The 12280-nt window shown below is 41.1% G+C and overlaps 1 protein-coding gene across 6 annotated transcripts in view; it reads right to left on the minus strand.

The window, feature by feature from the left end:
- Positions 1–415: 415 nt before the first annotated feature.
- Positions 416–12280, minus strand: part of HSF2BP (heat shock transcription factor 2 binding protein) — a 90065-nt gene continuing 78200 nt past the window's right edge. For all 6 annotated transcript variants that reach the window (XM_059922312.1, XM_059922311.1, XM_059922306.1 and 3 more), the window contains one exon: positions 416–1118. In XM_059922312.1, coding sequence (XP_059778295.1) covers positions 910–1118 — 209 coding nt within the window. In that variant the 3' untranslated portion in view covers positions 416–909. The remainder of the gene's footprint in view (positions 1119–12280) is intronic.

Consider the following 12280-nt stretch of genomic DNA (forward strand, 5'->3'; position numbering starts at 1 on the left):
TCATCCTGAGGGACACAGCACGCGCTGCTGTGACTCTAAGGAGTGCCAGAGAGGGAACCGCACTCACACGTCGTGACACCTGTGAGAAATGGAGCACATCCTCCTCTGTCCTCTGCAGTTGAGAAGGACACATGGTGAGGGGACCTGGTACACATACCCGTGCACATTGTTTAAAGAACTCCAAGCAGCTGCATGTGCTCTGATCTATGAGGCCCTTGTCATGATACTGAAAAACTGGACTCCTGAGCTTATAGCCAAAGGACCCAGAACAATGTAAGGAGAGGTTTTCCCACCAACCACGTGTATGCATTGTAATATATACCTTCCTAACATCAAGTTTATAATATTTCAGAAAACAATAGTTGTAGCACACCAATGATTCTTGTGACTTTCTTTACTCAAAAATAAAAGAGGCACAAAAATACAGAACTAAAATGTCCAATATCATCTGAAATAGCAGGTTCACCGAAAGATTTAAAGGTAAACTTGAACTGGGTTGGGGGGGGATTAATTATAATTATTAGAGAGTGAATGAATTGTTTTTCAAGAAAGGTATCTCAGGAAAACGCTGACCAACGGGGTAGGCGGTTATTCAACCTTCCACTTTTAGGGGGGAACCGACAGGTCTCAGGGTCTCCTGGGCAGCAGGAGCCGCTCTGAGAAGGCCCTCTTCCGGATGCAGCTGACGTGGGTCTTCACAGAAAAATGGACCCTTTCTCAGGCTCACCTCTGGCAAGATTAACCAACCACCCACAAGCACGTTCACTTCCAGGAGCAATCAGATAGATACATCTCAATACACAGCCATCTCTAGGCATCACATTTGCTATCTGTAACACATGGCACACGGCTGGTGGCTTTAGAAGACAAAGTGGGGACCCAGGGAGAAGATGCCGGCGCTGAGCACCCCTACGCATCACGCTCCAGAGTGCGCAGGTCCTCCAGGAGCTCCTGGGCCACGGCCTGCAGGTGAGGGTTGCGGCTCTTGGCCATGGCCAGAATGCGCTGCAGGGGCAGGGAACTCCGGAACTCCGAGGCCAACCTGGAGAAGACTTCTGGCTCCAGAACCACAGACTGGACAAGGCGCAGCACGTGAAGACACACCTCTGTGTCTGCATCTAGAGGGGAAGAGGTAACACTTCTGGTTAGAATAAAATCTTCTACAGGGACCTTGGGGCAGAATCCACCCCTCAGGGGTTCTTGGCCTCTCTGAACGATGAATGTGACAGTTTAGTAAACTATGAGCTGACCCCAAACAGTGCCACTTCTTTTTTTTTTTTTTTAAACATCTTTATTGAAGTATAATTGCTTCACAGTGGTGTGTTAGTTTCTGCTTTATAACAAAGTGAATCAGCTACACATATACACACGTTCCCATATCTCCTCCCTCCCGCATCTCCCTCCCTCCCACCCTCCCCATCCCACCCCCCCAGGCGGTCACAAAGCACTGAGCTGATCTCCCTGTGCTATGCGGCTGCTTCCCACTAGCTATCTATTTTACATTTGGTAGTGTATATATGTCCATGACACTCTCTCACCCTGTCACATCTCACCCCTCCCCCTCCCCATATCCTCAAGTCCATTCTTTAGTATGTCTGTGTCTTTATTCCCATCTTGCCACTAGGTTCTTCATGACATTTTTTTTTCCTTAGATTCCATATATATGTGTTAGCATACTGTATTTGTTTTTCTCTTTCTGACTTACTTCACTCTGTATGACAGACTCTAACTCCATCCACCTCATTACAAATACCTCCATTTCATTTCTTTTTATGGCTGAGTAATATTCCATTGTATATATGTGCCACATCTTCTTTATCCATTCATCTGTCGATGGACATTTAGGTTGCTTCCATGTCCTGGCTATTGTAAATAGAGCTGCAATGAACATTTTGGTACATGACTCTTTTTGACCTACGGTTTTCTCAGGGTATATGCCCAGTAGTGGGATTGCTGGGTCATATGGTAGTTCTATTTTTAGTTTTTTAAGGAACCTCCATACTGTTCTCCATAGTGGCTGTATCAATTTACATTCCCACCAACAGTGCAAGAGTGTTCCCTTTTCTCCACACCCTCTCCAGCATTTATTGTTTCTAGATTTTTTGATGATGGCCATTCTGACCGGTGTGAGATGATACCTCATTGTAGTTTTGATTTGCATTTCTCTAATGATTAATGATGTTGAGCATTCTTTCATGTGTCTGTTGGCCATCTGTATATCTTCTTTGGAGAAATGTCTATTTAGGTCTTCTGCCCATTTTTGGATTGGGTTGTTTGTTTTTTTGTTATTGAGCTGCATGAGCTGCTTGTAAATCTTGGAGATTAATCCTTTGTCAGTTGCTTCATTTGCAAATATTTTCTCCCATTCTGAGGGTTGTCTTTTGGTCTTGTTTATGGTTTCCTTTGCTGTGCAAAAGCTTTTAAGTTTCATTAGGCCCCATTTGTTTATTTGTGTTTTTATTTCCATTTCTCTAGGAGCTGGGTCAAAAAGGATCTTGCTGTGATTTATGTCATAGAGTGTTCTACCTATGTTTTCCTCTAAGAGTTTGATAGTGTCTGGCTTTACACTTAGGTCTTTAATCCATTTTGAGTTTATTTTTGTGTATGGTGTCAGGGAGTGTTCTAATTTCATACTTTTACATGTACCTGTCCAATTTTCCCAGCACCACTTATTGAAGAGGCTGTCTTTTCTCCACTGTATATGCTTGCCTCCTTTATCAAAGATAAGGTGACCATATGTGCGTGGGTTTATCTCTGGGCTTTCTATCCTGTTCCATTGATCTATATTTCTGTTTTTGTGCCAGTACCAAACTGTCTTGATTACTGTAGCTTTGTAATATAGTCTGAAGTCAGGGAGCCTGATTCCTCCAGCTCCATTTTTCGTTCTCAAGATTGCTTTGGCTATTCGGGGTCTTTTGTGTCTCCATAAAAATTGTGAAATTTTTTGTTCTAGTTCTGTGAAAAATGCCTGTGGTAGTTTGATAGGGATTGCATTGAATCTGTAGATTGCTTTGGGTAGTAGAGTCATTTTCACAATGTTGATTCTTCCAATCCAAGAACATGGTATATCTCTCCATCTATTTGTATCATCTTTAATTTCTTTCATCAGTGTCCTATAATTTTCTGCATACAGGTCTTTTGTCTCCTTAGGTAGGTTTATTCCTAGATATTTTATTCTTTTTGTTGCAATGGTAAACGGGAGTGTTTTCTTAATTTCACTTTCAGATTTTTCATCATTAGTATATAGGAATGCAAGAGATTTCTGTGCATTAATTTTGTATCCTGCTACTTTACCAAATTCATTGATTAGCTCTAGTAGTTTTCTGGTGGCAGTTTTAGGATTCTCTATGTATAGTATCATGTCATTTGCAAACAGTGACAGCTTTACTTCTTCTTTTCCGATTTGGATTCCTTTTATTTCTTTTTCTTCTCTGATTGCTGTGGCTAACACTTCCAAAACTATGTTGAATAATAGTGGTGAGAGTGGGCAACCTTGTCTTGTTCCTGATCTTAGTGGAAATGGTTTCAGTTTTTTACCATTGAGAATGATGTTGGCTGTGGCTTTGTCATATATGGCCTTTATTATGTTGAGGGAAGTTCCCTCTATGCCTACTTTCTGCAGGGCTTTTATCATAAATGGGTGTTGAATTTTGTCGAAAGCTTTCTCTGCATCTATTGAGATGATCATATGGTTTTTCTCCTTCAATTTGTTAATATGATGTATCACGTTGATTGATTTGCGTATATTGAAGAATCCTTGCATTCCTGGAATAAACCCCTCTTGATCATGGTGTATAATCCTTTTAATGTGCTGTTGGATTCTGTTTGCGAGTATTTTGTTGAGGATTTTTGCATCTATGTTCATCAGTGATATTGGCCTGTAGTTTTCTTTCTTTGTGACATCTTTGTCTGGTTTTGGTATCAGGGTGATGGTGGCCTCGTAGAATGAGTTGGGGAGTGTTCCTTCCTCTGCAATATTTTGGAAGAGTTTGAGAAGGATAGGTGTTAGCTCTTCTCTAAATGTTTGATAGAATTCGCCTGTGAAGCCATCTGGTCCTGGGCTTTTGTTTGTTGGAAGATTTTTAATCACAGTTTCAATTTCAGTGCTTGTGATTGGTCTGTTCATATTTTCTATTTCTTCCTGGTTCAGTCTCGGTAGGTTGTGCATTTCTAAGAATCTGTCCATTTCTTCCAGGTTGTCCATTTTATTGGCATAGAGTTGCTTGTAGTAATCTCTCATGATCCTTTGTATTTCTGCAGTGTCAGTGGTTACTTCTCCTTTTTCATTTCTAATTCTATTGATTTGAGTCTTTTCCCTTTTTCTCTTGGTGAGTCTGGCTAATGGTTTATCAATTTTGTTTATCTTCTCAAAGAACCAGCTTTTAGTTTCATTGATTTTTGCTATTGTTTCCTTCATTTCTTTTTCATTTATTTCTGATCTGATCTTTATGATTTCTTTCCTTCTGCTAGCTTTGGGGTTTTTTTGTTCTTCTTTCTCTAATTGCTTTAGGTGCAAGGTTAAGTTGTTTATTCGAGATGTTTCCTGTTTCTTGATGTAGGCTTGTATTGCTATAAACTTCCCTCTTAGCACTGCTTTTGCTGCATCCCATAGGTTTTGGGTTGTCGTGTCTCCATTGTCATTTGTTTCTAGGTATTTTTTGATTTCCCCTTTGATTTCTTCAGTGATCACTTCGTTATTAAGTAGTGTATTGTGTAGCCTCCATGTGTTTGTATTTTTTACACATCTTTTCCTGTAATTGATATCTAGTCTCATAGCGTTGTGGTCGGAAAAGATACTTGATACGATTTCAATTTTCTTAAATTTACCAAGGCTTGATTTGTGACCCAAGATATGATCTATCCTGGAGAATGTTCCATGAGCACTTGAGAAAAATGTGTATTCTGTTGTTTTTGGGTGGAATGTCCTATAAATATCAATTAAGTCCATCTTGTTTAATGTATCATTTAAAGCTTGTGTTTCCTTATTTATTTTCATTTTGGATGATCTGTCCATTGGTGAAAGTGGGGTGTTAAGGTCCCCTACTATTATTGTGTTACTGTCGATTTCCCCTTTTATGGCTGTTAGTATTTGCCTTATGTATTGAGGTGCTCCTATGTTGGGTGCATAAATATTTACAATTGTTATACCTTCCTCTTGGATCGATTCCTTGATCATTATATAGTGTCCTTCTTTGTCTCTTGTAATAGTCTTTATTTTAAAGTCTATTTTGTCTGATATGAGAATTGCTACTCCAGCTTTCTTTTGATTTCCATTTGCATGGAATATCTTTTTCCATCCCCTCACTTTCAGTCTGTATGTGTCTCTAGGTCTGAAGTGGGTCTCTTGTAGACAGCATATATATGGGTCTTGCTTTTGTATCCATTCAGCCAGTCTGTGTCTTTTGGTGGGAGCATTTAGTCCATTTACATTTAAGGTAATTATCGATATGTATGTTCCTATTCCCATTTTCTTAAATATTTTGTGTTTGTTATTGTAGGTGTTTTCCTTCTCTTGTGTTTCTTGCCTAGAGAAGTTCCTTTAGCATTTGTTGTAAAGCTGGTTTGGTGGTGCTGAACTCTCTCAGCTTTTGCTTGTCTGTAAAGGTTTTAATTTCTCCATCAAATCTGAATGAGATCCCTGCTGGGTAGAGTAACCTTGGTTGTAGGTTTTTCTCCTTCATGACTTTAAGTATATCCTGCCACTCCCTTCTGGCTTGCAGAGTTTCTGCTGAAAGATCAGCTGTTAACCTTATGGGGATTCCCTTGTGTGTTATTTGTTGTTTTTCCCTTGCTGCTTTTAATATGTTTTCTTTATGTTTAATTTTTGATAGTTTGATTAATATGTGTCTTGGCGTGTTTCTCCTTGGATTTATCCTGTATGGGACTCTCTGTGCTTCCAGGACTTGATTAACTATTTCCTTTCCCATATTAGGGAAGTTTTCAACTATAATCTCTTCAAATATTTTCTCAGTCCCTTTCTTTTTCTCTTCTTCTTCTGGGACCCCTATAATTCGAATGTTGGTGCGTTTAATGTTGTCCCAGAGGTCTCTGAGACTGTCCTCAGTTCTTTTCTCTTTATCCTGCTCTGCAGTAGTTATTTCCACTATTTTATCTTCCAGGTCACTTATCCGTTCTTCTGCCTCAGTTATTCTGCTATTGATCCCGTCTAGAGTATTTTTAATTTCATTTATTGTGTTTTTCATCGTTGCTTGGTTCCTCTTTAGTTCTTCTACATCCTTGTTAAATGTTTCTTGCATTTTGTCTATTCTATTTCCAAGATTTTGGATCATCTTTACTATCATTATTCTGAATTCTTTCTCAGGTAGACTGCCTATTTCCTCTTCATTTGTTAGGTCTGGTGTGTTTTGACCCTGCTCCTTCACCTGCTGTGTGGTTTTTTTGTCTTCTCATTTTGCTTATCTTACTGTGTTTGGGGTCTCCTTTTCACAGGCTGCAGGTTCATAGTTCCCGTTGTTTTTGGTATCTGTCCCCAGTGGCTAAGGTTGGTTCAGTGGGTTGTGTAGGCTTCCTGGTGGAGGGGACTAGTGCCTGTGTTCTGGTGGATGAGGTTGGATCTTGTCTTTCTGGTGGGCACGTCCACGTCTGGTGGTGTGTTTTGGGGTGTCTGTGGCCTTATTATGATTTTAGGCAGCCTCTCTGCTAATGGATGGGGCTGTGTTCCTGTCTTGCTAGTTGTTTGGCATAGGGTGTCCAGCACCGTAGCTTGCTGGTCGTTGAGTGAAGCTGGGTCTTGATGTTGAGATGGAGATCTCTGATAGATTTTCGCCGTTTGGTATTACGTGGAGCTGGGAGGTCTCTTGTGGACCAGTGTCCTGAAGTTGGCTCTCCCACCTCAGAGACAAAAGCCCTGATGCCTGGCTGGAGCACCAAGAGCCTTTCATCCACACGGCTCAGAATAAAGGGGAGAAAAAAATAGAAAGAAAGAAAGAGGATAAAATAAAATAAAATAAAGCTATTATAATAAAAAATAAGAAAAAAAATTATTAAGAATAAATGTATTCAGAAAAAAAATTCTTTTTTAATTTTTAAAAATAGATTTATTAATTTTTTATAGTAAAAAATAATAAAAAATTTATTAAGAAAAAAAATTTTTTAATATAAAAAATATGAAAAAACTTATTAAAAAATTTTTTTAATTTCTAAAAAAAGAAAATAAGGAAAAAATTATTAAGAAAACATTTATTAGGAAAAAAAAATTTTTTTAAGTAAAAACAAAACAAAACAAACAAACAAACAAAAAAACACAGACAGACCTAACCCTAGGACTAATGGTGAAAGCAAAGCTATACAGACAAAATCTCACCCAGAAGCATACACATATACACTCACAAAAAAAGGAAAAGGGGAAAAATTAATATATCCTGCTCCCAAAGTCCACGTCTTGAATTTGGGATGATTCGTTGTCTATTCAGGTATTCAGCAGATGCAGGCACATCAAGTTGTTTGTGGAGCTTTAATCCGCTGCTTCTGAGGCTGCATGGAGAGATTTCCCTTTCTCTTCTTTGTTTGCACAGCTCCCGGGGTTCAGCTTTGGATCTGGCCCCGCCTCTGCGTGTAGGTCGCCTGAGGGCGTCTGTTCTTCGCTCACACAGAACGGGGTTAAAGGAGCAGCTGATTCGGGGGCTCTGGCTCACTCAGGCGGGGGGAGGGAGCGGTACGGAGGAGGCGGGGCGAGCCTGCGGCGGCAGAGGCCGGCGTGACATTGCAGCAGCCCAAGGTGCGCCGTGCGTTCTCCCGGGGAAGTTGTCCCCGGATCACGGGACCCTGGCCGTGGCGGGCTGCACAGGCTCCCAGGAGGGGCGGTGTGGAGAGTGACCTGTGCTCGCACACAGGCTTCTTGGTGGCGGCAGCAGCAGCCTTAGCGTCTCCTGCCCGTCTCTGGGGTCCGCGCTGATAGCCGCGGCTCGCGCCCGTCTCTGGAGTTCGTTTAGGCGGCGCTCTGAATCCCCTCTCCTTGCGCGCCGCGAAACAAAGAGGCAAGAAGAAGTCTCTTGCCTCTTCGGCAGCTGCAGACTTTTTCCCGGACTCCCTCCCGGCTAGCACCGAAGCCCGAGCCTCAGCTCCCAGCCTCCGCCCGCCCCGGCGGGTGAGCAGACAAGCCTCTTGGGCTGGTGAGTGCTGCTCGGCGCCGAGCCTCCGTGCGGGAATCTCTCCGCTTTGCCCTCCGCACCCCTGTGGCTGCACTCTCCTCCGTGGCTCCGAAGCTTCCCCCCTCCGCCACCCGCAGTCTCCGCCCGCGAAGGGGCTTCCTAGTGTGTGGACACCTTTCCTCCTTCACAGCTCCCTCCCACTGGTGCAGGTCCCGTCCCTATTCTTTTGTCTCTGTTATTTCTTTTTTCTTTTGCCCTACCCAAGTACGTGGGGATTTTCTTGCCTTTTGGGAGGTCTGACGTCTTCTGCCAGCGTTCAGTGGGTGTTCTGTAGGAGCAGTTCCACGTGTAGATGTATTTCTACTGTATCTGTGGGAAGGAAGGTGATCTCCACGTCTTACTCTTCCGCCATCTTGCCCCTCCTCCAGTGCCACTTCTTGATGCAAAAGCTTAGCTCATACGAGGAGCATGACAATGTCACCCCCTAGTAACATTCCACCTTCCAATGTTACAATCACATAACTTTAAAATGCTCAACTAAAAATACGAGGGCTTTTCATGTAGTTTTCTGTAATTCTGCCCAGTCATAAGATTGTTTTAAGAGGTATTACTTCATTTTCACTCCACGTGCAGCAAAGCCCTGAGAGACCACATACAGATATGGCATCTCTTCAGGCCACTGAGTTCCGCAAAGTCACAGCTGCAACACTCAAAGTGAATTCCGTTTTTCCGTGTGAATGCTCTCTGGAGTTACAGAACCTGGCAGCCCTGCATATACTGTAGCAACCACTAAAAAGCAGCTGGACTGAAACAACAGCCCAACACAAGTTATAACCTTTAACCACCGGGGATCCAATTCTCCTCACCATGTCTCTCTACTGGGAGCCTTTAACATGCCACTGATTCTTGATTAGATATTGTAATTGGAACCAGACTCAAAATCAGTACCTCCTTCTTAGCACTACACTTTAAAAACCTTTTAAGAAGTAAGTGGACTGAGAGAGTAGACTGAGCAAACCCTCAGTGGGAACTGCCACAGCACCAAGGCCCCGGAGCCCCTCCCCGCTGAGCGAGAGCCGCCAGGGCTCAGGGAAGACTGCTGTGCTGGGAAGCGGAAAACAAGCCTGCCCTACCCGGGCCCAGACCGTTGAAGCGCTCCTATCTGGGGAAGGGGAAGGAAACTTGCTCTGGCACAAGAACTGCCAAAGACACAGGCAGAGCGGCTGCCACAGGGAGGAGGACAGGATCACGGGGAAGGCGCCACTCAGATGCAGGTGGATGGGAGCCGAACCAAAACAACAGAGAACTCCCCTGCGTCCTCCAGCGGCCCAGCAAACACCCAGCGGCCAACAAAAGCAGTCTACAGCAGCAGCGGGAGGGGCAATAGGATGGAAGGAGACCCCTCCGAGGCACAGACCCAGAGGAAAGGCCCGCAGCTGGGGGTGGAGGCTGACAAAGGACTCTGGCAACTCAGTCCTCACCCGCAGCACAACGAAGGAGAAGACTGGAAACCAGCGGCACAGAGGTCACCACAGAGACAAAACCCACACCAGCCCAACGCCCACACCGACAGCCCTGCAGAACAGGAGGTGTAAACACTCTCTATGTACCTCATTCTCTCCTGCAGAGGTTGGTGCACTGCGGCCCAAGGGCCAAATCCAGCCCAGGACCTGTTTCTGCACAGGCTGTGAGCTAAGGTTGGTTCTTACATTTTAAAGAGTTATCTTAAAAGAAAACAAAACAGAAGACTAATATGCAACAGAAACCACAAATGACGCTCAAAGCTCAAAGTATTTAATAGCTAGCTCATTACAGGAAAAGTTTGCTGACCTCTGCTCTACTGCCCTCCACACAATGTCCAACACTCAATCAGTAATTACAATGACAAAGCAAGGGAAACAAAACCCCACTGCAGTAATAAAGTAATCAGCAGAGCCAGACTCAGAGATAACCCAGATTTAGAAACAATTAGAAAAGGAATCTGAAATAAATATGATTAATAGATGGGAAAGCACTGTTTTAGGGTTCTTTCAGTATACCTGGAGCAGTACAATATTATTTAAAGATTTTTAATGTTTCAATTGAAAATCTTTAACTGTGATTAATTAATTAATATAATTAATTAATCACAGTTAATTAAAGATTGTATTGTAAACCCTAGGAAAAATACTAAAAAGAGTTTTTAAAATGTAAATGATAAGCCAACAGTGCAGATAAAATAGAACATTAAATACTCAATCCAACAGCGGACAAAAAAGAGGAAAAAAGAAACAACTAGAAATATTTCTGTATTTCTAGATACATTAGATGAAAACTGTATAAACACATTGATTAAAAGACAGAGAATGCACAAAACATCAAGACCCAAATATACATTGTCGACAAGACACCCAAGATAAATATAAAGACATAGGTTAAAAATAAAAGAATAAAAAACATGCCATGCAAACACTGATTAAAAGAAGTCTGCAGAGCCTATATTATTATCAGACAAGTGGACTTCAGAACAAAAAATATTACCATGGATAAGGAGGGATTATAATTGTATAATTATAATTATAATTGTATAATTATAAAGAAGTCAATGCATCAAAAAGACATGACAGTCTTAATTAGGTAGGTACCTAACAACAGAGTTTCAAGAGAAACAAAGCACAATATGCTAGAAATCCAAGTGCAAATAAATTCACAATCAGAGGTTGGAAACTTTAATACTTTTATTTCCATTACTGATTTTAAAAAAGAAAGAAAATCAGTGAAGATACAGAATCCCTGAACAACACTATCAACCAACTTGACCAAATATACATTCAAAAGGATTCAAAGTACATTCTGTGACCACAAGGAATTAAGTTAGAAATCACAGAAATACATAATAAATAACAGAAATACAAAATAAATAACAGAAAAATATGCGAAAAAATCTCCAAATATTTGGAAATAAAACAACACACTTCTAAATAATGTATGGATCAAGAAGGAAGTCATAAGGAAAACTAGGAAATACTTTGAATGAAATGAAAATGGAAACACAGTATCATAATTTATAGATGCAGTTAAATCACTGCTTATCAGGGGAAATTATAGCACTGAATGCTCATACTGGAAAAGAACAAAGGTCTCGAATTAGTTACCTTAGCTTTCATCTTAAAAAAAAAAAAGAAAAAATCAAACCCAAAACATGCCAAAGGAAGGTAATAATAAAGAGCAGAAATCAATACAAATGAGGACAAATAAAACACAACTGGGGAAAAAACAGTAAACCCAAAAAGTGACCCTGTTTAAAAAAAATCTATAAAATTGATAAAACTCTAGCCAGGCTAAACAAGGAAAGGGGGAAGGAAGAAAAGACAGACACAGATTACAAATTTGGGGAATGAAAGAGGAGAAATCACTATAGAACCTACAGATATTAAAGGAATAATAAGGGAATATTATGAACAAATTTGTGCCCATAAATTTTGCAACTTGGATGGAATGGACAAACTGCTTGGAAGACAGAAACTACTAAGATTCATTCAAAAAAAGAATCTCTGGAGCAGGGGACATTAGGAACAATTGAAGATGGAGGTTCTGTCTGGAAAACACATTGGATTAAGCTAAAACATACCCACAAATTCTAAGATGCTCCTTCTTCCCCTTCTCCGTTTCTAGAGTTGGATGAGTCTTCTCTGGGCAATCTGAGCAACCCAAGAGGAAACATCTAAAGATACTGACCTGTGGGTTCCCAGTGAATGGCTGAGAATGGCTGAGCCAGCTCACACTACAGTGAAGTTCACAAGCCCCACTCACATGCTCAGGGCTTCCAATCGGCATTATAAATCCCACCCTTAAACACAAGCAAAAAACGATGTATTACCAGACACCTGAGAAGAAGATAATTATCATTTTCAACAAAAACAAAAGGAGGGCAAAAGAAAGACTATGCAATGAGAAGAAAACTTTTTTTAAACTTTATTAATCTGCTACTCAAGGAGATTTTTTTAAAAGTTGTATTATCCATTAAGCAAGAATGGGATGCTATTTTTTTAATTCCAAAAAAAAAAAAAGGCAGCTGGAAATTAAGTGCATGATAGTAGAGATGAAGACTTCAATAGGCAGTATGGAAAATAAAGTAGAGGAAATCTCTCAAAAGTGGTACAAAAGACAAAGGGATGCAAACACTTCCA

This window comes from Balaenoptera ricei, chromosome 4 (assembly GCF_028023285.1).
Source record: "Balaenoptera ricei isolate mBalRic1 chromosome 4, mBalRic1.hap2, whole genome shotgun sequence".
NCBI classification, from domain to species: domain Eukaryota; kingdom Metazoa; phylum Chordata; class Mammalia; order Artiodactyla; family Balaenopteridae; genus Balaenoptera; species Balaenoptera ricei.